The sequence below is a fragment of the Pan troglodytes genome, chromosome 3, assembly GCF_028858775.2.
Source record: "Pan troglodytes isolate AG18354 chromosome 3, NHGRI_mPanTro3-v2.0_pri, whole genome shotgun sequence".
NCBI lineage: Eukaryota > Metazoa > Chordata > Mammalia > Primates > Hominidae > Pan > Pan troglodytes.
The window spans coordinates 177,766,544-177,793,780 of record NC_072401.2 but is presented as its reverse complement, the minus strand read 5'-3'; the positions used below and the strand labels follow the sequence as shown (position 1 = coordinate 177,793,780).

General features: G+C 34.2%; 1 protein-coding gene across 14 annotated transcripts in view; it reads right to left on the bottom strand.

Annotated features, from left to right (window-relative positions):
* The window catches only part of WDR17 (WD repeat domain 17), a 118,766-nt gene that overhangs the window by 30,857 nt on the left and 60,672 nt on the right, over positions 1 to 27,237 (bottom strand). For 10 of the 14 annotated variants that reach the window (XR_010156756.1, XR_010156757.1, XR_010156754.1 and 7 more), the window contains 12 exons: positions 23,972 to 24,094; positions 21,091 to 21,275; positions 18,110 to 18,278; positions 15,782 to 15,873; positions 13,421 to 13,503; positions 11,331 to 11,417; positions 7,237 to 7,401; positions 5,047 to 5,249; positions 3,426 to 3,575; positions 3,209 to 3,339; positions 2,792 to 2,917; positions 1,418 to 1,573 (listed from right to left, as the gene is read on the bottom strand). Coding sequence is in view for 6 of the 14 variants with exons in the window: in XM_009448593.5 (XP_009446868.2) it covers positions 1,418 to 1,573; positions 2,792 to 2,917; positions 3,209 to 3,339; positions 3,426 to 3,575; positions 5,047 to 5,249; positions 7,237 to 7,401; positions 11,331 to 11,417; positions 13,421 to 13,503; positions 15,782 to 15,873; positions 18,110 to 18,278; positions 21,091 to 21,275; positions 23,972 to 24,094 (1,670 nt within the window). In the remaining 8 variants the exon portion in view is untranslated. The remainder of the gene's footprint in view (positions 1 to 1,417; positions 1,574 to 2,791; positions 2,918 to 3,208; positions 3,340 to 3,425; positions 3,576 to 5,046; positions 5,250 to 7,236; positions 7,402 to 11,330; positions 11,418 to 13,420; positions 13,504 to 15,781; positions 15,874 to 18,109; positions 18,279 to 21,090; positions 21,276 to 23,971; positions 24,095 to 27,237) is intronic. The other 4 variants (XR_010156752.1, XR_010156753.1, XM_054683504.2 and 1 more) reach the window with 1 other exon arrangement.

The following is a 27,237-nucleotide window of genomic DNA, read 5'->3' as shown; positions in this document are numbered from 1 at the left end:
CTTTTTGTAAAGATCAGTTTTGTTGATTTAGCCCTCCATTAAACAATCATCATCCTTTATCAGATGGTATTCAGCAGAAACCCTTCTTCTGGCCAGTGTGGGATTTAGTTATGACAAGTAGTATTAGCAAGCGGATTCTACTGTGAACAAATTAGCCAACATAGTTTTTTGTTTGTTTGTAAGAAGTTAAGATTCCAGCCTAGGGCGGTAGTTCTCAAACTTCAGCATGCAAGAGAATAACATGGAGGGCTTATGAAAACACAAGATGGCTGGGCTCCAACCCCGCAGTTTCTGATTCTGTAGGTCTGAGGTGAGACATGCATAGGGATCCCAGTGATGCCAATGCTGCTGTCCTGGAACACTTTGATAACTACTCTCCTAACATCTACACTTAATATCAGATTGGTAGAGAATCAATTAGATCTGTAAAAAAATAAGCTCCCTTTTTTTTTTTGAGATGGAGTCTTGCTCTGTCGCCAGGCTGGAGTGCAATGGTGCGATCTCGGCTCCGTGCAACCTCCGCCTCCCAGGTTCAAGCAGTTCTCCTGCCTCAGCCTCCCAAGTAGCTGGGATTACAGGAATACGCCACCATGCTGGGCTAATTTTTATATTTTTAGAAGAGGCGGGGTTTCTCCATGTTGGCTAGGCTGATCTTGAACTCCTGTCCTCAAGTGATCCTTCCGCCTTGGCCTCCTAAAGTGGTAGGGTTACAGGTGTGAAAGTGTGAGCCAGCACGCAGGGTATTTACATTTCTTTCCCTTTTTTTTTTTTTTTTTTTTGAGATGGAGTTACCCAGGCTGGAGTACAGTGGCACGATCTCGGCTCACTGCAACCTCTGCCTCCCAGGTTCAGGCAATTCCCCTGCCTCAGCCTCCCAAGTAGCTGGGACTAGAGGTGCGTGCCACACGCCTGGCTAGTTTTGTTTTTGTTTTTCTGTATTTTAGCAGAGACACGTTTTCCCCATGCTGGCCAGGATGATCTTAATCTCCTGACCTCGTGATCCACCCGACTTGGCCTCCCAAAGTGTTGGGATTACAGGCATGAGCCACCACGCTCAGGCTTTTTTTTTTTTTTTTTTTTTTTTTTTTTTGAGATAGGGTCTCTTTCTGTAGCCCAGGCTGGAGTGCAGTGGTACGATCACAGCTCACTGCAACCTCTGCCTCCTGGGCTCAACTGATCCTCTCATCTTAGCTTCCCAAGTGCACACCACCATGCCTGTCTAATTTTTTGTGTTTTTTGTAGAGGTGGGGTTTTACCGTGTTGCCCAGGCTAGTATCAAACTCCTGGGCTCAAGTGATCCACCCACCTTGGCCTCCAAAGTGCTGAGCTTTTTATTTTTAATACTTAAAATTGAGTATATTCTTAACGTTTAGGCTACTATGTTAAACTCATTAGTTTTACTTTCATAGCACATTACCTCTCCAAGTTCAACCATAAGTTCACAGTATCTCTGAATTTGTCCTAATCTCAAGTGGATTTCAGCAGCTTCCTTCAGTCTTTCCTCTTTAGTAGGTACACCAATACCACCACCAAATTTAGACATCTTGACTGTTGTTAGTTCTTGAGCTTCAGACTGGTTTTAAAAAGAAAATAGAATTTTAAAAAATTTGTCATATTTTGTTTTGTATGTGTCACAATAATTTGTTGCATATTTTGAAATAACTAATAGAGCAGAATTGAAATGTTCCTAACACACAAAAAAAGATAAATGCTTGAGGTGATGGACACCCCAATTACCCTGATTTGATCAATACTCATTGTATGCTTGTATGAAAATATCACATATACCCCATAAACTATTATGCATCCATAATAATTAAAAATTAAAAAAAATTGTTTTACAAGAGTTCATGATAACAGATGATCATATAAACTTTACATGAATACATACTTCAAAAGCATATAGCTCTGGAAAGTAAATATTTAAAAATATTTTTCTCTATAAAATGTGATATGTTTCTAAACATAATATTTTGGGGTGTGTGTGGGGGTGGGACACAGGAGGGGAGAGACTGAATCCCATTGTTCTTAACCCTCTCCAGGTGTTGTAGTTATACAGAACAGATAAAAGGTAATGATAAAGTAATATACAACAGTACAGACAGGCCTCTAGTAAAAACAAAAAGTTACTGGCTTACTTTAATTAGCTCTTCTCCTGTCAAATAGATTTTGTGGTTACAGTCATTAGGTGTTTAGCTTGCGATTAAAGAAAGTAACTTCCTCTTCATGGAAAAAACTGCTCTTTATGAGCATTAGATCGACATCTCTGGCACAACTGTCTCCATGCTCTAACGATTAACTATACATATTTCAGAAAATATACAAGCAATTTTTTCTTTCTGGTGCCAGAATGGGTTTTGTTGTTAGTGCTGTAGATTGCCCCAGGGATGAGGTAACTCGTAGTTTTTACTGAAATTCATTAAGAGCTATAATATGATCATTTTTTATAAAACATATCCCAGAACAGCCTATTAGGCCCTCTGAGACTAAAATTAGAATAGTCCACATGTCACAGTCATCTGCTAATAGGGGAAAGATAAAGCATTTCAAGGAGTTCTGAGTGACCTTGAAGGAATTTCATGAGACTCAACCTATGATAACCATGATTGACTTAATCTGTTCTCAAGTAATTCACTTTTATGATTCATTTTACCCAAGATGGATCTCCTCAGTGTTCATTTATTTAAATCTACCAATCTAATCATATATATTTTAAAAATCATTTTTATATTTTAATAGTGAAAAGGCAAAAAATTTGCTTGAGTACATCATATTTGCATATTTTACTCACTGTTCTAAATTTAATCAGATGTTTCAAGTGCATTATTCCTTTGCAGTAGTTCTGAGGAAGTAAGGTATCATCCTGTCCTTTTATCACAGCAACCAAGTTCCATAAATTGTCACTGCCACCTGGAGGCTAAACAGTTGACAAAAAATAAATATGGAATAGTGAATTAAAAACCTCATATTTTGCATCTTCAAAAATATTATAATGCAGGCATATCTAAATTTAAAAATTAACAAAATAACTATATGTTATCTCATGTATTGTTTCTAGTTTTACATTTGCTTTCTTATAGTGCACAGATTATGGTAAGAGTTACCCAATGAATTAGAATGGTACATGTAAATATGTGAATAAAAATAGTTGTAATGATTCATGTTGGCTAAAGGGAAAATATTCACATTTAATTCCTGTAATACTTACGGAAAAACATTCTGAAAACCATCTTAGTTTTTTCACTTGAGAATTAGCAGTTAGTTTTTCTATTTCCTGTCTAATATCTCTTGACACTTTACCACACAGTAGAGGAGGAGTGCCTGGTTCTATAGCATAATCTGAAGAACAGACATAATTCAGTGAGAAAATATTTCTCATAAAACTTATTTAGAAATAAACTCTAATACATGTATATGTTCCATACCAGTGTTCCCAATAATTTCTTCCCAAGATCTGTCTGCCAGAATATTTATTTGTACAGGAGTGACTAAGGCTGTTAATGACCACAGTCTCACTGTAGAGTCACGGGAGCAAGAGGCCATAGTGAAGGGGCGACTGGAATGGCAGGTTAAACCTGATGAAAATAAAAACCTATTTTAAGTAAAGTGAACATTGAAAAATATTTTTTATTTATATGTGCTTCATAGAACTTCTACAGAATTGAAGCTATGAAGAAATATTGTGAGTAACTGAAAGGTTCTCAGTCAACCTATCTGCATTTAATATACTGGCTGAAAATAATATAAGAATGCAATAAATTATTTTATATATTCTATAAATATGAATATAAAATTGAATAACCATTAGAGGCTGGAAATGGTGGCTCACGCCTGTAATCCCAGCACTTTCCTGGGAGTCTGAGGCGGGTGGATCCCTTGAGCCCAGGAGTTTGAGATCGGCCTGGGCAACATGATGAAATATCATCTCTACCAAAAATACAGAAATTAGCTGGGTGTGGTGGCACGTGATTGTAGTCCCAGCTACTTGGAAGGCTAAGGTGGGAGGATCTCTTGAGCCTGGGAGGTGAAGGTTGACGTGAGCTGTGTTTGCGCCACTGTACACCATCCTGGGCAACAGAGCCAGAGAGAGACTCTGTTTCAAAAAAACAAAATAATAATAAAAAAAAGAAAGAAAGAAAAAAGAAAAAAATTATTAGAAAGCAAATGGTCATGGATGAAAATGTTAAAAGTATATTTCGTGTGGTTAAGCAGCAACAAGTATACTATAAAACCAATAGCATACATAGTATCTGTGAGTTAGTGGATGGGCAGATGATGTTCTAGTTAAAAGATGAAGAGTTGGGGACCTTTCAATTCGAATATCAACAAATATGATTCTCTCCCACACTCAGTCCCGCATTGCCTTGGCTAAAAGGCCATTGTGATCAAGCATATGGATCTGAACCTGATCTAGATTGAGGTTACTTTTCCTAAGAAATCATTTTTGGATTCTTAATCTGCCCATTTACTCCCATCAAAGTTTAAGGATGAGAATAAATACAAACAAGAATGAGAGTGAAGAGATGTGCAAATGGTAAGTAATCTGATTTTCCATAACCAATTAATTATATTAAAAAAACGGGATTATATTAAAAAACAAAACATTGTACTAAACATCCAAGAATAGAGGAATGGTTAAATAAGTGGTATCTACTCTATTACTGATTTCCTGTTAAACAACTTACCTCTGGAGCGATGTCAATGGAAGGGAGAAAAACAAAAGCCATACATGTATATATGCGCATCGCAATATGTGTGCATTGTGTGTGTGTTTGTGTGTACACAGAAACACAGACACACCTGCAGACGGTGGGGAGAAAGACAACACAGTGCTAACAATAGTCATCTTCTGATAATTTTTGTTGACTTTTTCTTCTGCACATTCTGGTATTATAATAATAAACATGTATATTTTCTAATGTGAAAAATGTTATTGTAAAATAAAACACTGTATAACTTCTTCAAAAATACTGTATTCCTCAGAAGTTATAAGCATCATTAGTATGTCAATATAACAAATACAAGAAAGAATGAAAGACACTTTACCATATACATCTGCACCGTGATCATACACAGTATCCACACAAGTTCCTTCTCGAGTGTCCCATACTTTTATAGTATAGTCCCAGCTGCCAGATATGAGCAGATATGGAATCTCAGTATTCCACATTAATCCTCTCACAGGTGCAGTGTGTCCATTAAGAATATTGATGCAAGCATCCTGAGTATAATCCCAGATTCGAACGGTACTGAAAACAGAATATTATGGGTGTGATAACATTCAAGTTATAATGTATCTAGAGTATTAACATATTCTTAATAGAGTATAATAATTATTTGTTAGCTTATCTAGAAGCACTTTATGTCTCAAGATATAAGGTTCTCTTCATTTCATTTTAATTTAAAAAATAATAATTGTATATATTTATGTGATATTTTGATGTATGCTTACAATGTGGAATAATTAAATCAAGCTAATTAACAAATTCATCCCCTCACATACTTTTCTTTATAGTAGATGGAAATGAATATTTAACTAGGCTAGTGCTAGCTTATTTAAACATATTTTCTTTCTTGACTTTTACTCTTATTACTGGTAGTAAACATATTATTTCACAGTTTTTTTTAATTATTATTATACTTTAAGTTTTAGGGTACATGTGCACAATGTGCCGGTTAGTTACATGTGAATAAAATTGCTTTGTTAAAATGAAATACCAAAAACAGCTATAACCAAAGTGGTAAATATGACTAATAATACAGATACAATAATTTAATATATTAAGATTATTTGTAAATTATAAAAGTGTAACATGTATGATGATGGGTATTATTTGAAATGTCACTTGATATTTATGCTTTAATCAATACAGCAAATAATTCCTTCATGTTTTTGTCAGTGATATAAGTTGCTTGGTCAGTGTAGAATAAATCTTAGATCAAGTTAAAAAATTTAAATATAACTGGATTCGTGAAATTACTTGTATCTATTGATTGTACAAATGTTACTGAAATTAAAATTTAACTTACAATCAATTTAAGACCTCCAACGGCTAATTTTGCTTAGACAATTCACAATAATTTTTTAGTCACAGATATATGCCAAACTGACAACAAAATAGTAGTACTTCAAAAGTATTACTATTTTGCATTATATAGGAGATAAATGATATATTCTTATTTCTTAAGGCATATCCCTTTCTGCTTTATATAAAGTTTCATTTCGGCCAGGCGCAGGGGCTCACGTCTGTAATCCCAGCACTTTGGGAGGCTGAGGCGGGCGGATCATGAGGTCAAGAGATCGAGACCATCCTGGCCAACATGGTGAAACCCTGTCTCTACCAAAAATACAAAAATTAGCTGGGCGTGGTGGCGCACACCTGTAGTCCCAGCTACTAGGGAGGCTGAAGCAGGAGAATAGCTTGAACCTGGGAGGCAGAGATTGCAGTGAGCTGAGATCATGCCACTGCACTCCAGCCTGGCGACACATCGAGACTGTCTCAAAAAAAAAATTTTTTTTCATTTCTTCTTTGTCCTCTTAAGCTTGCACACGACAATATATCAAAGTATATTACAATCTAAAAATTTTGTTGCTAATTTCTTATATATGCTAACATTTAAATATTTTACATTTGATATACTTTCATAAATAAGAATACATTAAAGGGATTTGTATCAAAATAACTTAATGTTATTGTAGGGGCCACTAGAACAGGTGTCTTTCCTTTTATGACATGTTAGGTAGTTAGGCTTTGAAGTCCCAATGCATGTTTTTTGGTCAAACCCAAGAAAGGCTTTTATAGGCCCCACTGCAAATGAATGTCTGAGGCTCTCCAGGCTGAAGCGCAGCATCTGTGAGTTCTGCCATGAGTACGGCAGTATAACTGATTTCCCTACCATTCTGACTTATTTCAAGTCATAACCTACAGAAATCTCCTAATTATTTATCTTATTAAATTTGGATTTATGCCAAAAATTCAATGAAAATGCTTAATCATTCAATACTAAATCTGTGGTTCCCAGCTACTCGGGAGGCTGAGGCAGGAGAATCACTTGAACCCGGGAGGTGGAGATTGCAGTAAACCACGATCACGCCACTGCATTCCAGCCTGGGTGACAGAGGGAGACTCTGTATATATCTATATATCTATATATCTCCTATAAATATGTACATTTCTAGGAAAATATAAGCTTATGATTTTAAGGACTAGAAAATTAGAATCCAAAAATACGTACCCATCATCAGAACCACTGCAAAGAATTCCCTCTCTCAGAGGAGACCATTTAACATGAAACACTTTTGCTGTATGCCCACTAAATACTTTCAATGGTTGATCTGAGCTGGTGGCTACATAATAAACACGAACATTTGTGTCTTCACAGCCAGTGGCTATCATGTCTCTGAAATATCATCAATGGAATATTGACATAGGATAAATATGATATATAACTAATAATTAAAGGTATACCATAGTTCTAATTTCTAAAAGTAGAATTTTTGCTTCCTTAGTGAAGTTAGACTAAAAACTTACATATGTAAAAAATCGTGTATAATCACGCTACTGCTCATTTACAGAAACTGCACCAGTATGGTGTGTTTCTTTCTGTGTTTTCTTTTAATTGGTTGAATTTTTATTTTATTTATTTTAGGTCAGAGGTAATGGTATTTCTATTTCTATAAGTTCTTTTTCAAGATGACCAGACTCATAATTTTCTGAATTTTTCTCAAACTTTACATTTTGCAACACTTAGGTCTTAAGAAGCATCCCAAATGGTGAGTGATGACATTTGCTTACTTGCTGGTGGGCAAATTATTATTACATGCCTTAGCCCATTTGTTAGATTGTTTTTGTGGCATGGGTACAAACAACAGTATTCTCACTGAAAGTTTTCTGGAAAAGCTCCCTGCAGACCAGGGTTGTCTGATTGGACAGGAAGTCACAGTCCAGTTTTCCATTCCTTTTTGATGGCTTCCCTTCTTTAAGATGCTTTAACTGTTTGATACAACTATGAAGCCCCTGGAAATAGAATATGATCTTTTAATGTTCTTTGCTCATTATTCTCACAATAGTGAGAATAAGCTAAGCAACTACTTGTACCTTCGTGATCAAACTTGGAATACTGCTAGGAAAGGAATTATGAGTACTAGGCAGACCTGTGGAAATCATGGACCTGCCAGAATAGTCTACTTGAGGAACATCTACTCTAACCATCATATAAACAGTCTCCACATGCTAAACCTAAAGAAAGGCAGTTACACACTGTGGATCACAACTGTCATCAAAACCCTTTCAAAACTTCAAACTGTTGATTTTGTCACATGGGTTATAATACTTATATTTATTTAAGCCCACATGTAGAAATACAGCAGTTTGCAAACTGGCATGCCAATCTGCAAATGTGCAGATTACATCTTCTCAAGATCCACTGATAAACAAGACAGTTTCTACATTTGGGAAAATATAATTTGCATATATATATTTACATGCATATATGAGTATATTTTTATATATATGTATATACAGATACATAAAGTCAGAAATGATATCATAAACATTTAAAGAATGCACATAAAGATATCTAAATTATATGGTCAGAGATACCTTATAAATAAACTTTGGTATGTTCAAGGTTCACTTACCTACTAAGACACTAAGTGGAATATGAATACAGCAATTAAAACATTTTAAAAGGTTTCTAAAATTAAAAATGAAGTTTATTAGATATGCTTGGTAGTAAGCATAATAGTTAAATATAAAGGACTTCCAGTGTCATTTGAAAATATAGCTTTCTTAACTAACTAAACATATTATATTAATATCTAGCTTTTATTTCAACTGGCCAAATGGGTTATTAACTCTATAAAACAGAGAAATAGGATTATGGAACTGTTCTATTAGTCAGATACAAGGTAATTCTATTCATTTGCATATTTAACAAATATTTCTTGAACATCTCCTTTTTTCAAGGCACAGTGAGGGTCAGCAACTGAGTGTTTTGCTAAGAATATGCTGTTTAACACAGATAACATAGTTGGCGATCTCATAGGGCTTACATTTCAGAGGGTGAGACAGCCAATATGCAACCAGCCAACAAATAAAATTTAATTTTATTATATTAAGTGCTCCAAAGGCATATTATATGGGAAACTTACTTCATATGGGGGTCAAGGAATACTTTTCTGTGGTTTTTTTGAGCTGAAAGCTGAAGGATGGATAGCAGTTATCTATCTCCCACCCAGGTAGGGTGTGTGGTGTAAGGTGGGAAACAGAATCCTAGGTAAGGGGGCCAGTATAAGTGAACCTTGGGGTGAAAATCAGATGGCTAGTTCCATAAACTGAAAGTGAGTGTGGTTGGATGCAAGGAGTAAGGGAAAGCAAGCCTGGGAATGAGATTAATAAAATAGGAAAAAGATTATTCAGGGACCTTCTTGTAGTGCTTGCTAAAAGTTTTCATTTTATCCTGCAGTTAATGGGAAAGTATTGAAAGATTTAAGCAGTAGAATGGTGTGCTCAGCTCTGTGTCTTAAATGTTCATTCTGACTGCAACATGGAGAGGTGGGGTAGAGAGAGAGGAGGTGATGATAAAGGGTGTAAACTGTAGAACTGACTTAGAAGGTTTCTGCAAGACTCTTAAAAAAACCCAAATGTTATTGGTTTAGTGGCAAGTTGATTGTTAGGAAAAAAAAGAGTATTATAATTTTTTTCTTTTAAATTTGAAACAGGGTCTGGCTCTATCACCCAGGCTGCAGTGCAGTGGCACAATCATGGCTTACTGCAGCCTCGACCTCCTGGGCTCAACCCATCCTCCCACCTCAGCCTCCCGAGGAGCTGTGACTACAAGTGTGCCCCACCAGTTTGACTAATTTTTTCATTTTTCTTTCTTTTTTCTTTTTTTTTTTTTTAAGAGATGAAGTCTCACTATGTTGCCCAGGCTGGTATTGAACTCCTGAGCTTAAGCGACCCTCTGGCCTCAGCTTCCAAAGTGCTTGAATTAGAGGCATGAGCCACCATACCTGGCCAAGATGAATATTTAGACAGAGAAAATTACAGGAATTGGTGGCTGATTGAAAACAGAAAGTGAGATATAAAAAGGTATAAAAGAAAAGCCTAAGGATTCTGGCTTTAGCAGTTTTCCTTGTTAGCAATATTGGCCACTGAGATAGGAAATACTGGGGATGAGCTGATAGTGAGCTTATTTTGCATATAACCTTAACAGCATGTAAGGCCGGGTGTGGTGGCTCACGCCTGTAATCCCAGCACTTTGGGAGGCCAAGGTGGGTGGATCACCTGAGGTCGGGAATTCGAGACCAGCCTGACCAACATGGAGAAACCCCGTCTCTACTAAAAATACAAAATTATCTGGGCGTGGTGGCGCATGCCTATAATCCCAGCTACTCAGGAGGCTGAGGCCGGAGAATCACTTGAACCCGGGAGGCGGAGGTTGCCGTGAGCCAAGATCGTGCCATTGCACTCTAGCCTGGGCAGCAAGAGCCAAACTCCGTCCTCAAAAAACCCACAAAAACAGTGTTTTTTACATATTCTTCTGCACTCGATGGAGGAAATACATAGGTCTATCATTTTGTAAAACGTGTGATTTGACTCTGAACACAAGTATAATTAGGCTTTAGTACCTTACTCTATATTTCCCACATTTCATACAAAATAACATAATTCACATTGTTTTTGACAATATCTTAAATAACTTCGAATTTTTAGATATAATTTATATCCCATTAAAAGAGGCTTGAAACACAATATTCTAGGAAATGCAATGAGTTAAAGGTCTGATTTTAGTGGAGATTTGACTTGGATGTAATTTTAAATCTAAGCTGATTTTTACATGATAAATACTCGGCTGTCAAACAAGATTGACCTTTTAAAACCAGGCACTTAAGTTCCACATCGTGGAAAATTACCCAGTGCCAGAGGCATTAGCATCGGGTGGGGGACAATGCAAAGTCACAGTGGAACACTGGCATTGCACAGATTCCTAAGTGAGATTAAAAAAAGGGCCACATTTCTATGATAGAAGCCATACATGCAATGGACTCATTTCCATTTTTCATTAGTTAGCATTATTTTTTTTTCCTAAGTATTAGAAAGTTTTTTTGAGAGTAGGAAATCAATATTTGTAAATCATGTAAAAACTTCATGGAATAAAAATAACTAAAATAAATAAGCAATGACAAGGCTGTTTCTCATTTGCTAGGCAAAGGGGATATTGTATAAATAGAGTGATAGATGTATGGAAATAGCACTAAACTTTATGGTTATTTAAAATTTCCAAAATGTAGTTATTATTTATTTCAGGAAAAAAAAACCACTTACTTATTGTTTTGGCTCCAATCACAACCAAACACTGCAGCTGGATGTTTATATTTGTGTAGCACTTTACCATCAATTGTTCGAATAATACTAGAATTAATTATAATATGTTAATAGAAAAACAATATTCTAAATACATTATTCAAGGAAACAAAGTCAGAATTGTAAATTTCAAATAGAAATATTCCAGGATAGAGATTTTGTCTACAAAGCAAAAAGAACATTTGAAAGTACTGTATAAATGTTACCAATTATGAGTATATTTGCAACTCTTAATATTAATTATGGTAACCTGCAATTTATAAGGTAATAAATTTTGATTTAAAAACTATTTTCTTGGCCGGGCACGGTGGCTTATGCCTATAATCCCAGCACTTGGGGAGGTCGAGGCGGGTGGATCACTTGAGGTCGGGGGTTCAAGACCAGCCTGGCCAACATGGTGAAACCCCATCTCTACCAAAAAATACAAAAGAAGTAGCCAGGCGTGGTGGTGCACACCTGTCGTCTCAGCTACTCAGGAGGCTGAGGCAGGAGGATCACTTGAACCCAGGAGGTGAAGGTTGTAGTGAGCTGGGATTGCGCCACTGCACTCCAGCCTGAGCGATGGAAAAACAAAAACCCTTTTTCTTATAGAATTTTTTTAAATTGAGGAAAACATAGTGTAATACATTTTAAAACATAATCATATAACTAACATATACATTAGATTTCTAGCTTCAAAATGAGGTAGTTCAAAATTTATAGAGTTTAAAACAACTATTTATGCAGTTGGTTTATTGTACCATTGCACCAAAACCAAGACATTAAGTTATAACTTTTCATTGTATATTCTCAGTAATATAACTAAAATTCAGAGATGATCCTCCATCCCCTGCCATCAGAAAAGGATTCTATATAATTTAACTGCAAAAATAAAAGCTCTACTATCCTAGTCTATTATTACCACAATGCAAAAGCTACTGATTCCATTAGAAAAAAAGCGTGTACTAATTAATGTATTATGAAGTTTTAGAAGTGTATGGAAAAGACTGTCTTAAATGTTATTAGGCCCACCAACACTTTTGAGGTTACTGGGGAGTGATGGTGACTTATGCTTACAGGTGTTTAGTCACTGAATGTGATATCTGACAAATATATAACGCCCTGAAATACATGGTCAAACTAATTTTGTATCACTTAATCAAAAAACTCTTAGGTGCTTTTGTATTTTGGTATCTATCAATTAGCACATAGTTCCTTTCAAGGAAAAAAAAATCACTAATATTGTTGTTTCTGAAAACTTTAACTTCCCGGTAAGGATCTTTGGTTTCCATAACTACTGTCTTTTCTACTGAAATTAAAAAGTGAGTATGAGAAGACTGGAATGGGTTTAGCAAAACCTAACAACTTCAGAATTCTCAAGAACTATGAATGTCTATACCACCTATCCACCTATCGAAGATGGCTATACCCATAGACAGCTACAGGGGAGGAGCATCTGATTTTAAAAAGTTTTTTAAACCAGGCATTTTTTCCTTACATATTTTTATTTGAAAACTTACTTATTTCTGGAACTTAACAGAATTAAGAAAGCACATACTTCTAAAACACAGGGTCAGTGAAGTTATTTCCTAACAAAAGGCATTTCCCACATGCATGACTTTATTTCTCCTTGCAAAGGCTTTTTATCCCTTTATAAATAAAAGCATCTACACAACTATAAACAAGTTTCTACAGCACTTAATATATGCTGAATCACCTGTGAAACTGAAATACTACTCTCCAAACAATGTGATGATAATTATTAAGACTGTGAAAAGTCCTTAAAGTTTCTTTGAGGCAAAGAAATGAGTCTTTTCATAATAATTCAAGTAGTATTTTCATTGAGAATGCAATTGAATGCCTCATTAAACAAATTTTAAATACACTTGCATTGTTATTTATTAATGATACATCATAGCAATATAATATGTGCCTATATGGGCTTAAAAATAATGCCTCTGAGAGTTGGTAGACCTGTACAAATGAAATCTCACGGATACACAGTTGGAATGATCAAATGAGTGCTTTATAAACAGTGTAATTTCATATCATGTATCATACATAGTACTTACCAGAAACCATCACTGCTGCAGGTTGCTATTCTTTTAGAATCTTTATGACTCCAGGCAACGCAGAATATTCCATTTGTTCCATGCTTCAAAAAATGTAAAATACCTATCAATAAGAAATAATTCACCCCTTTTTTCTCTTATATATTTACTTCTTCTAAGTATTACTTTTCTATTAGGAATGTGCTTTAGATGACACTAACAGAGGCATTACTGTCAAGAGCAGAAACCTGAATATACACTTTAAAAATGTCTAAAGCTGTCACAATCTAAAAGTGTTTTAAGATACCAATATGTTGTTTTAAGACATAAATCAGGTGGCTCCATTTCTTTTTGTTGGATACAAGGTAAAGAGTCAAAATGTCCTTCTTAAGTCATCTGTAGAATTAAGCTCTGCTTAATGCCTTTTCCCATGAGTACCAGTATGGTGATGAAAACAGTTATCTATCTGCTTCCAAACACAGTGCTACTTCAACCACAGTATAAGAAATGTTGCAAGCAGTTATTATTGGTTGTTTCTCTAAGTTTCAAAGTTCTATTTTATAAAGAAATCAGAATAGATTTCATGTTATTCCTATAATAAATCACTTTATATTTGCTTGATTTTCTGCTTTCTAGGACTGAGGAAGGGCCAGGAGATATAGTTAATAGATGGAATTATAAGAATTTTTAAAACTAGAAGGAATATATTACACATGAGAATGTCATTCATCAATGGTGTGATCAGTAAATAAAAGTTGTAATCAACCCATTTCTAAATTTTAATTAAAAACAGTTCTACTTTATATAGTACTTAAATTCCATTAAGAGGAAACTAAAGTGACTTTTTATCTTCTAGCTTAAGGTTGTTGTGTAAATATAGTTTTAACTTCTTAAAGCAATCTCCAGTTTGCTGTTTTACCTCTTTGGGGATCAAGGAGGGTAGGTTTATGCAGGCAGATTTAAAAATGGGACTAGTCCTTTTATTCATTCAGTTTATAGGGTGGAGGCCTTCTGTCAGCTTCATTTATTCCCATGAAAATTGCATTTATGACTCTCTACTATCCCATAATTCTTTTTGTGGAACACACGTAGCTTAGTTAATTAACGCTGGCATTGCTAATTTTTCCCTTATTTATGACATAGGATTTAAGCAATTTCGCTAGTGAATGTTGGGAAAGACATAAAGAAATATAAGACATGTCCTTGATACTAAAATGCTGGGTTTCCACAATCAGGCTGGAAGTGTTTAGGTACTAGTGGGCAGATATGTGAGATTCCAAGTTGCCAAGATGCCATAACAAGAAATCAACTGATCTAATGAGTAAAGATATACAATTTTTGAATCTGGGCCATAAGTTTCATTTTTAGGCTCATCTCTTCTTATAATCCCTATTTATTATGGAATAAATTGTTGTTTTGGTGATGGGAGGGAAGATGGCAGGTTGGGGCTTGCTAAACTGAAAGGGTATTGTGTTATATGTAGAGAAAGGAAAGGATGTAACTTTTATAATCTTTTGTCAAAGTTTCCTTTTTTGAGTGCAAAATTGCTCACAGTGGTCCCTAAAGTTTACCTAAAAGCTCTGCATTTGCTACACTACCACAAGTAGTGGGGGAGCAGGACTACTAAGGAGCATCTTCAAAGGGATAATACTCTCTGTATAAATGTTTTTAAAACCCCAATTATATAAGCAATTTTCAAAGAAATTACATACTTAATAAGCTTCAATAGTAATCATCTAAAATAAAAGAAATTTCAAGACACAGACAATCTTAGATCATTTTCCCCTGATTCATACCTAATATTTTGTAATCAGATCATATGTATTTTTCAAATATTAATGGAACTCAGTAAAATATGGGATAACAATATAACTCCAAGACAAATGAGAAATAAAATATGTGATGCTACAAATACAAGAGAGCAGGTTCTAAGGCTCTTCGCGGAATAATTGAATTTGAAAATTGGAAGAAAATCTAAGAAACTATATAATCCACCTTCATCATTTTTTAGGTGAAGAAACAGGTTTAGGGCAATAAAGTGATTCTCCTTATGTCAAGAGCTAATTAATAACAGAGCCAGGACTATAATTTGGGACTTGCTCTGAGTTTAGTCTTCTTCCTATTATTTAGTATTTGCCCAGATTTTGTGGAGGATGACTCAAAAATTCCTTTGACTCTCTAATGCAACTTCAGGTGACTCAGCTACAATTTTCAGAATTCATTTTAGTATGTGAGTATTCTCTAGGATTTTCTTCTAATTGAGAGAACACACATAACACCTGATTATTAAGAGATATTATATTAAGAAATAAAAATATTTACAAAATAAATACAAAATAGTATAAAACATTAAATTATTCAGTAGCAATAAATAAATCTTACCTCATTAAATCGTTGTATAATTTTGCCCTTTTGAACATTCCAAATAAAAGCACCATTTCGGGAAGTTCCCCCAGCAATACAATTTAAACCACCTTAGGAAACAATTTGTTAGACATTATACTAAATGTTTCCCACAAATGTAATTCTTTTAAAAAATGTAACTTGTGAAAATGTAAGAACTGAGATTTGCAGACTAGTTCTTTAATTTTTTATAATGTAAATTATTAACTGTATAAAAATATAGATAAAATAATAAAGTTAATGTATCCATTACACAGCTTCAACAATTATCAAAATATGGCCAATCTTGTTCTGTCTATAGCATCTGCTGAATTTATTTGGAGTAAATCTCTGACATCATATTATTTCATCCATAAAAACCTCAGTATGCATCTCTAAAAGACAGGGACTTCTTTATTGATCAAGACCAAACTATCATGAATATTAACAATAATTCCTCAATATTATCATATATTCAGTCAGTATTCATATTTCCACGATTATCTAGTAGATTTTAATGGTTATGAAAGTATTTCTATGAACAGATCACAGGAAAAATACAGTTTCTCCATAAAAACATAAACAATGCTTTCTGTTTTAAGAAATAAAAAATATTTGTGAAAATAAAACTACTGCTAAGTGAGTAGATGGTCAAGGACTTAAATAAGTGCCTTTTGCAAGACAGTGAAAGAAGAGGTTTTCTCCATCAGAACAAAGGAGCAGCTGTCATCTGCTATCTAGGAATAAAAATATGGAGAAACTACTTAATGATAAATGATTATACACACTAAAAATGTTCTCATCATATTTCTAACATTTTTATACTGCTCTCCTTTTGGGGTTCTTAAATTATTGGGGATATGTTTCAAAATTTATTTGCATTTTTTTTCTTTTCGTCTGGTATCTACACTAAGATACAGAGGAAATTACGTAATTATCTATATTCTACTCTATTTCCATCCTTGTCAACCCTCATTTATCTTTTAAATATCATCCCCACTTACCTCAAAGTCATGATTCACCAGTAATCACATAACAAAACGACAGAATTTCCATTTTCTAACATTTTTACTTTCTTGATGCAAATTCTCAATGTAGAGAGTGAAAGAATGCTATAAGTCAGATTAGATCTTCTGTGTTATGATTTGAAACAATAGTTTTTACAGTCATAAGTTTTATTTATGTTTTATGTTTCAGACAAATACTTTTGTAGGATGAAGAGTATTCAACTAGTATGAGCTCTAGTGCAAGGTGACTGCACTGGCTGGTCCAATTCCTATATTGCTAGCCAAGGTAACCTACAGTGGAGGTGCATACTGCAATAATCAACAGAATAGGCTCAGTTATGTTCTGCTTAAAGGACAAACATTGTCATTAAGAGTTGTAAGTAAAACCTTTTTCTGTAATTCTCCTCATTGTAGGAGATGAAGGATACATAAAGCAGTGGTCCTTAACCTTTTTCGTATCATGAAACTCTGAAAATCTGAGTACTAAGATACTCTTTGACAGATATAGGCGTATATACACACACACTAAAAATTATTCATAAATTTCTCAGAGATTCCCAAACTCTCTGATGAAATATAAAACCCCTGGAGGCCCAAATATTCAAAGTTAAGAATCCCTGTGTATGAAGAAATAATTTTAAAAATAAGGATGAGCTACATCCACATTACATATAGTTATTGAATTAATATATTACTATTAAGCCAAATAAGTAAACCATTACATATACTTTAAAAAAGAAAAATTCATTTAGGTGTATGAAATTATTTGTTATGGGGAAATAATGTTTTGGGAGAAAATGTCAGAGGTTTCATAGGACATCTCTCCTTTATATGTACAGCAAGTTATAAGGTGGCATCTAAGATCAGAGATAAGATCTTATGATGGCATAAAAGTTCTTCAATACTTCATAGGTGGAATTAATACAGAATTACATGGTTACAAGTGAACTGTTACTTGATATATAACCATAAACAGGATTTACATTAAAACTTTCCAGAAAACTTCTATCATGTAAATTGTATTATACTTCTAAAGGCATAGCTATAGAAATACAACTAATATTAGACAGGTAAAGATAATCCTGATTTACTGTGGTTTTTCTATATGACTTGTTATATAGAGGAAACCAGGAATCAAAGTGCCTCTGCAGATAGACTCTTCTTAAACCTCGCAAAAAGAGAATCAACAAATATGTTCACACTAATTTGCTCTACATTCATTTAGAACAAGATGAGATCAAGAGGAAGAAAGTAACTCAAATGAAAACAAAACTTTAAAAAGCCATTTCATTGTATTCCTAATTTCAATAAAATATCTTACCTGGAGCCCAAGAAAGGGAATAAATAACACCTTCATTACCCGGGGATGTGTACACTGCTGTTAATGTGTTTATATCCCAGACTTTTATAGTGCCATCAAATGAAGCTGTTGCTAAAAGATTAGGATCGTCAGGTTTGAATTTGCAGTCAAAGATAGTTTCCACATGTCCCTAGGAATATGGCATAAAAGAGTCATAATTATTGAGGAAAATTCACATTATTAATAGATGAACCACAATGTCTACTCAAGTCGACACATGTATATGGTTTTCCAAATATTAATGCAAAAATATATAGGCAAGAAAAACAGAAAACTGGAATCACTACAGTGATTGAATGTTCTCTGTGCCATTACTGTATTATTTTGTACAGACCTAGATTTTAGTCAACCACGGTTCCTCAAATCAGCAACTAAACTCAAAGATGTTCAGAAGTCTCACTTTTCAGTTTCAATTCAGTGCAAAAGATATTTTCTATTTTTATTAAACTTACAGGATACTATGCTAGAAATCTATAAAGCAATTAACTCTTAATAGTTACCATATGTCATCTGGCACTATAATAGAAGACCAAGATGAAACTCAAACTAAAAGTCATTTAAGGCAAATATTCCTTTTTTATACTAATAACGTACTCCAAAAGCACCTCATAATTTTGGCAGAAACAGAAGAATCAGGCATAACCCCAATTGTTAATGAGCCTTGTTCCAAAATTTTCTAGCAAGTCTATTCTTTGGAACCTGAATACTTGTTCCCATTACACAATGATTTGGATCCCAAACACCCACAAGACTATAAAGTGGTATATGCAGATACATATAAACATACACCAGTAAAGTAGTGCTTAACTACTGTGGGCCTTTGGGAAAATCCGTTAAGAGTCCAACATAAATAGCCGGAATTACAACTATTCTAAATGCTGGGGAATGGGAATCGAAATTTCTACTTTAAGCAAACGAAACTAACATTTGGGATCTAGAGATGGAGTTGAAGTACAAAGACAGGGTTTTCTAGTCCTCAACAAATAGAATAAGGGTAGAGAAGAAAGTCCTTAAAACTCTCTGTACTTCCATTAATACCAGAAATCACAACCCTTAGGAAACTACAAAAGTACTCGTAAAGTTTCTCCTTTAGGTGGAGGTAAAGGAAAGAAAAATCTCAAGGGGTAGCAAGAAGTAAAAATGTTGTTAGAGCCACTGGTTCACCTGGCTGAAGCTGTCCCATGTGGTCATTTCCAATGTTAGGAACATAATCAAGGCAGGGACTTACATGCAGTTTTAAATGTTATTTCACTGCTATGCCTTAAAATTTTATTTTTTGAAATATGAAAATTCACATAGCAAGAACGAAATTGTAAATGTTTCTTCTGTGTTTTCTTCTTACCAAGAGGAAGGTGGGTAAGACGAGGAAAATTTTGTGGCATTTTTCTTAATTTTAATGGAGCAAATATTCATATGGAAGTACACCTTTTAGAATGTTTATTAATAAGATTTTAAAAATTATGTAAGATTTTAAAAAATATTAATAATATTTTTCTCATCCTATGTAATCTGGAATCTTTGGAGATGCTTCATACATACAGCAGTTCAGAGTTGTTTCTTCTGGTAGCACTTCGAGAAATTTCAAATTTGGATCTGTGTTAAGAAAATTGAAACTATAAGGAAAAAATGACTGCCTCCTTCTGACTGGCAGACATTTTAAAGTGAGAAAAGCAACTGAAATAATTTATAATCAAGCGGCTTTTAGTATTTAGTATTCGGCATTTATTAGAATTATAAATTAACATAGATTTTAAGTAAAACATACTTTAATATGAAGTGTCATAGAAAATTTATTGAATTTAGATTGCATGCCTTCTCTTCTACTAATATAACTTTTTATAGATTTAAGTGAATTCTTATGTGTTTCTCCCTTCCCTTTCATAAATTTGTTTGAAAACAAATGGTAATTTGAAGTATACAAAAAGTTTACCACACTAGGAAAGAGTTTATATAAAAAGAAAAAGTGAGAAGAAAATTAAATCATCTTCAAATGAATATCTACAAAAGGAAAATTAAAAAATAATTAAGCTACAGATTATTTTTAAAATATTTTTGCTATAAATCATTTTTTCATTTGAGGATAAAATTAAATGAGCAGTCTTGAAAAGATACAATATTATTGATTCTTTCTCTCCCTTCAGTTACAAGGACAATTACATCTCTAGATTCTTTTTCTAAGATCAAAGGAAAATAATTAGCATTTAAAGGTTTCTTAAATGTCCAGATTAGTCTAATTCAAACTAGTGGAAAAAGACAGGGGCATTTTTAGAAACTCTAAAGTAGGGAAAATTAAAGAGGATTGTTTCCGACAAATATTAATTACAACACAGTATTTATTATTGCATGTCTTCATTCATTCATTCAACAAAATTTAATAGTCTTGCTATGTGGCAGATACTATATTAAGTAGTGGGGCTGTACCACAGAACACAACCAGACAAAAATGTGGGATCTCAAGGAGGTTGTATTCTATCTTATATAGGCGCTTAATTATCATAAAAACAGAATTCATAGAATCACTTAAGTATCATAGCAATTCAACAATAGAAACAAATCTTAGAAAACATAATCCAACCTTACTCAATTAACAAATGGGAACAATAAGGCTTTGAGTAACTGGCAGAGATCTACTTGTCCTTTCTCTTGAAAGGACATTCTATTCTCATTTTGCTTCCAAAATATACTACAGCTATGTAATTTTCCATTGTACATAAAATATAACTAGACATTAAGACTTCTAAAGTATAGTGGTTAAAAGTTATTTTAGTAGTTTTATCATCATTCTATGCATTTTCTAAAATGTTTCAACCAGCTACAATAAATTTCTAATATATTATTTCTTAGAAAAATAATTTCAAATAATATTCAGACAGGTAAAAGTAAAGATCATGGGTTTACACAAAAAAGTGTTACGTATAATAAAGGAATGACTACATACATACCAAGTCTCTAAGAAAATCCCACTTCTTAGCTCCCATATCATAAAGTCCAACTCCACCATCCAAGAAACAACACACTGCATGACCAGGAGGAAGAGAAAATGCTTGATTCTGTGTCAAAGTTGGGGGTGGAACTGCTTCGCTTGTTGAGGATGTATAATGATTTTTGGTTGGAGATTGGACTGAAACTAAAAATAGAAGAAAAAAATCCTATTGGAATGAAACCACAGAGCTTAATTTAGAAAGATTCTTCATTAAAAAAAAAATCCAGAATCTGTACCAGTAAACCCTTTAGGCAATGATCATATTTTCTCCCACATAAGCAGTTCTTTGGGATTGCCAAAAAATGTAATATAAGCACAAAATTGGATATTATTTTAAAGTACAGATGGAGCAAATAGATGAAAATTAGTGTGTTGAGGAATCACAATCTGTTGTGAATATGTGGTTTCTTATCACCCCATAAATTAAAGCTCAGCATGATTATTTCTGAATTATAAACTTCCTTCAAAATACTGACATAATAGCTTATTCCCTCCTTCCACACACACAAACATATATGCATATAATTTTTTCTTTTAATATAAATAACTCTCTGCCAACAATTTCCAAGCCAGTGAAAATAATTTTTTTGAGATTATGCATAATTCATTTTAATTTATCACAAATTAAGAATCACAACACTATCTGACCTGCACTGGCATCTCAATTTTCTTTCTTCTTCCTAGATGTTTTTTTGTTTGTTTTTTCTTTTTACTGTTTATAGACTTGGATTTCTCCTACTTTCAATTACATAAATATCACTGTGCTTCTTTTTATATATTATTTATCCCATATTTTGTCCTCTTCCAAAAAGCTCTTCCTTAGAATGTGAATCCAAATATTTTCTTGCAAACATAATCCAAAATAATGACACTACAGTAAATTATAAGACCAATCGATTATTAATTATACACTGGAATATGGAAAATATTTCTCAGTATTTTTTTTTTTTTGAGACGGAGTCTCGCTCTGTTGCCCAGGCTGGAGTGCAGTGGCATGATCTCGGCTCACTGCAAGCTCCGCCTCCCGGGTTGACGCCACTCTCTTGCCTCAGCCTCCCCAGTAGCTGGGACTACAGGCTCCTGCCACCACGCCCGGCTAATTTTTTTTGTATTTTTAGTAGAGACAGGGTTTCACTGTGTTAGCCAGGATGGTCTCGATCTCCTGACCTTGTGATCTGCCTGCCTCGGCCTCCTGAAGTGCTGGGATTACAGGCATGAGCCACTGCGCCCGGCCATTTCTCAGTATTTTTAAAATTAAAATACAATTTTTCTTAGTTCATTTATTATGGATAATATTCATTTCTCAGAATCTGAGAATTACAGAAAGTCCAAACTAGAATGAACTACAAATGACAAAAGAGGCATTTGGTAGCAATGAATTTGGTTCACTAAAATTTCGTTGATATTTTGTTTAAAAATTAATATAATCCATCATTGGTTTTCTAACACTTTAATTGACATTATAGGTGGGTTAGACAACTTTTATGCACCAATCTATTTGTAAATCATGCTTTTCAGAATTCAGCGAGTACGTTTATTTTTTAAAATTTCATTTTCACAATTGTTCTTTTTCCATACTTTCTGTTATATTAAATTGAGGGGAAAACCTAGAAGTCAAACAAGAGGTAATCTGAAAGGAATTCCTCGAAAATGACAAGACTGGTATGTTATTCTTTATATTTTCTGACTTTGTCTAATGGACATGGGCTACTTTTATAGTAAGAAAAAAAATGAAAGAAAAGAGTCTGGTATTTCAGACATTCCATGACATGGTAGTTCAAAGCTTCTAAACAAATAAAGGAACTAACAATGACAAAAAAATTCCAAGATCCCTAAACAGTAAGCCAGCATCCAGCATATTACTTCTCTAGTCCTAATATTTCTAGACCCTCCAGTTTCCAGGTTCTACATTTATTAGGGACTTCACAGTTTTGTACAAGGGGTATAGGTTCAAATATAGAGATTTTCTACTACTTGCCATTGCCTACCAATTAGACATCAAAATAACATTACTTTGAATAGCCATTGCTAATTACTTGGTATATTATAAAGATAGAGTAAGAAGGAAACAATCACTCTAAACTTTTCATCACTGAATTCCCTTCCCCATGTTTTTTATGATGTGTTATACAGAATGGGAACACTACCAACCATGCAGAGTAATCATGATAGACTTAACTAGAAGTCTATTACTTTTCCCTTATATTTGAAAAAAATTCTACTTCTAAACCTCCCCCAAATTTCCAGATTTTTCCTTTTTATAAATTAAGTGTATTTTATTTTTTCTTAATTACAGAGGCAATGAATGATACAGAAAATATACACAGAAATAAAGAAGATACAGAAGATCCATAATACTAACTACTAACCCAGTGACAACTGGTATTCAAATATGTAATATGTATTCTAGATCCTATAATTTGAATATTTAGGTTGTTTTAACTTCGTTGTAAACTGTACAGATTTTAAATGAGCCATGTTTAAAACATAAATTCTCCCAGTTCAGATAATCTTATTTAATCCTATCACTCTTAATATTTCTAACTTATTTTCATCAATATCATTGATTCATCTTTTCCATGTAGATAATCTGACTGAAATTATCTAAATATTCTTACTTAGTAGCATTAAAAAATGTAACTTGACTCTAAATATTTTCAATTTAGTAATAGTAGATCTTGTGTAGCTTTGATGGATCCCTGAGCACATATATTATCAAAGCCTTTTTTAAAAATTGCTTTTCAGTGGCATATAGTATTTGATATCTCACTATACCATTTTATTTGATAGAAAATACAATATTTTTTAAAAATTAAAATTTTGATAACATTTTTACTTACACTTTTTTCTTGGAGGAGAATTAAGTACATGTAAGCAGTGAAATCCTGTTTTCTTTAATTTAAGATTATCAATAGGTGTTGTTCTTGAAACATTCCAAATGCGTAACACACCCACTTGAGAATCTAGTCAGATCAGGGAAAAAGCATATTTTAACAAATTTTGTATGAAACTAAAATGCCTAGACATAAAAGTATAACAAAATTTCAACTGGAAATATTTTAGGACTAATTACTGACATCCTTTGAACAACAATACCATACAGTAATACAACCAAACAACTGAAATACTATTTAACCTTTAAATTTTTGGCATGTTTTACTATTTTTTTGCTCCAAAACCTTTTATAGGGTTAGAAACGGCCTGTTTTGGCAGCTTCCTCCAATAAAGACCATTATAATAACTCAACCACAAAAAAAGACCCTATTGACACATGCTTGTTCTAGGAAATGGCCAGCCACAGAAAACTCTCCATTTCTAACCTTAAATAATCAATCTTTCCACCTTTGAAATGTTTATAAACTGCTCCACTGTCCGCTTTTAGCCATTAAGGATTGTCAAATATACCTGAAGACCAATTACAGTCTCCTGTCTTCCAAAATTCCCACCTTAATTACTGCTTTGGAGAAGAGTCTGGCAGTTACACAAACGATTAAATATAGAATTACCATATGACTTAGCAATTCCTCTCCTTGAGAAACACTCAACAGAATTATAAGCAAAGGTCCATACCAAAACTTGTACATACATGTTCATAGCAGCATTATCTATAACAGCAAAAAGGTGGAAACAATATGTATGTCTATCAACAGAAGAATGGATAAACAAAACCTGCCATATCTATATAATGACATATTATTCAGCCATAAAAAGGAATGAAGTACTGATACATGCTATAACATGGATGAACCTTGAAAACTTTATGTTAAGTGAAAGAAGTCAGAAACAAAAGGCAACAGACTGAATGGTTCCATTTATATGAAATGTCCAGAAGAAGCAAGTCCACAGAGATAGAAAGTAATCAGCAGTTTATGCTTGCACATGTGTGTATCTGGGATTGTAGGGAGGCAGTAATGGAGAGTAACTGCTGATGAGTACAGGGTTTGTTGCGGGAATAATGGTATGTTAATTAGATAGTGGTAATAATTGTAGAGCTTTGTGAATATACTAGAAACCACTGAACTGCATGCTTTAAAAATGGTGAATTTTGTATGTGAAGCATATTTCAGTAATAGCAATAAAATACAAAAAAATTTCCATGCCTATTGGGCTGGGCATGATGGCTCATGCCTGTATTCCCAGCACTTTGGGAGGCTGAGGCGGGTGGATCACTTGAGGTTAGGAGTTTGAGACCAGCCTGGCCAACATGGTAAAACACCGTCTCTACTAAAAATAGAAAAATTAGCCAGGTATGGTGGCATGCACCACAGTGCAATCTCAGCTACTTGGGAGGCTGAGGCAGGATAATCACTTGAACCCAGAGGTGGAAGTTGCAGTGAGCCAAGATTGCACCACTGCACTCCAGCCTGGGTGACAGAGCGAGACACTGCCTCAAAAAAAAAAAAAAATTCCATGCCTATTATTAATTATATCCTGAAAAGTTAAAGGCAATTAAGATATATAAATTAAGAATCCATCTACTTTCATGTGCAGTTGCCCCTTGTTATCCATGGGAGATTGGTTCCAGGACCTCCCACGGATAACAAAATCCATGAATGCTCAAGTCTCTTACATAAAGTGGCATATTATTTGCATATAACCTATGCATATTTTCTCGTATACTTTAAATCATTTCCAGATTATTGTATTAGTCTGTTCTCACACTGCTATAAAGACATACCCAAGACTGGGTAATTTATAAAGAAAAGATATTTAATTGACTCACAGTTCTGCATGGCTGGGGAGGCCTCAGGAAACTTACAATCATGGTGGAAGGCAAAGTAGAAGCAGGCACCTTCTTCACAGGGCAGTGGAATGGAGTGAGGGCAAACAGGAGAAATGCCAGACACTTATAAAACCATGAGATCTCATGAGATCTCACTCATTATCACGAGAACAGCATAGGGTAAACTGTGGCCCCCATGATCCCATTAGCTCCAGCTAGGTCCGGCCTTGACAGTTGGGGATCATGGCAATGACAATTCAAGATGAGATTTTTGGTGGAGACACAGTCAAGCCACATCACTTGTTATGCCTAATCCAAAGCCTATACATCACATCATTCACATGGGTTCAACGTAGTACTTGTCACACTGCAAAGTCAGGTTTTGCTTCTTGAAATTTTGTGGAATTTTTTTCCCCTAACATTTATCATTCATAGTTGGTTCAATCCACGGATGCAGAACCCACAGATACAGGGTGGTGTCACTATTATGTTAAGTATTAAAGAAGTGAATAATTTATTTTAAAATTTTGAGAGGATAAAGAGTCTTTGCCTATTATTTTACGCTAAGCAAATATGGGAAGTATTTATACAGTAGCCAAAAATATTCTGTTCTTTCAGAGGTCTCTCTCTCTGAACACAATTAAATGGTAAAAGTAGAGAGTCATTTAGTTTCTAATTATTCCTCAATTCCCCCATCTTCCCATCCCCTATCACTACTTAGCTTTGCTAATTCTCTCATGACCTCTTGACTAGGAAAGCATGAAGGAGTATCCATTCAACCCACGGATCAGTGAGTGCTATAGTTTGAATGCCTCCCACAAAATTCTTGTGTTATAAACTTAATCCCCAATGCAACATTGTTAGGAGATAGGGTCTAATCAGAGGCAGTTAGGTCATGTAGGCTCTACTCTTATGAATGGATTAATATAGACAGTGTAGGAGTGGGTTATTTATTGTGAGAGTGGCTTTGTTATAAAAGCGAGCTAGGTCTCCTCTTGCTTTCATGCTCTTGTCCTCTCCTGCTTTCAGCAGCACAGAGTTCCTCACCAGATGCCTGTGCCATGCTCCTGGGCATCCCAGCCTCCTTACATTAGCCTTAAACTAATCTAAACTAGTTTATAGTTTAGATTACTATAAACTATAAACCTTTTATGGTTTATAGATTACTCAGCTTGTGGTATTCTGTTATAGCAGAATATTCTGTGGTATTCAGTTACAGCAACACAAAATGGACTAAGACAGTGAGGCTAATAAAGCTCCCATCAGGTAATTGTTTCTCTGCTCAGTACCTTCACTGTCATCCTACTATGCCTGAAATGGAACTGTCTTTGTCCTTTGCACATACACAGACATGCTCACATGTGTGCACATATATAATATATT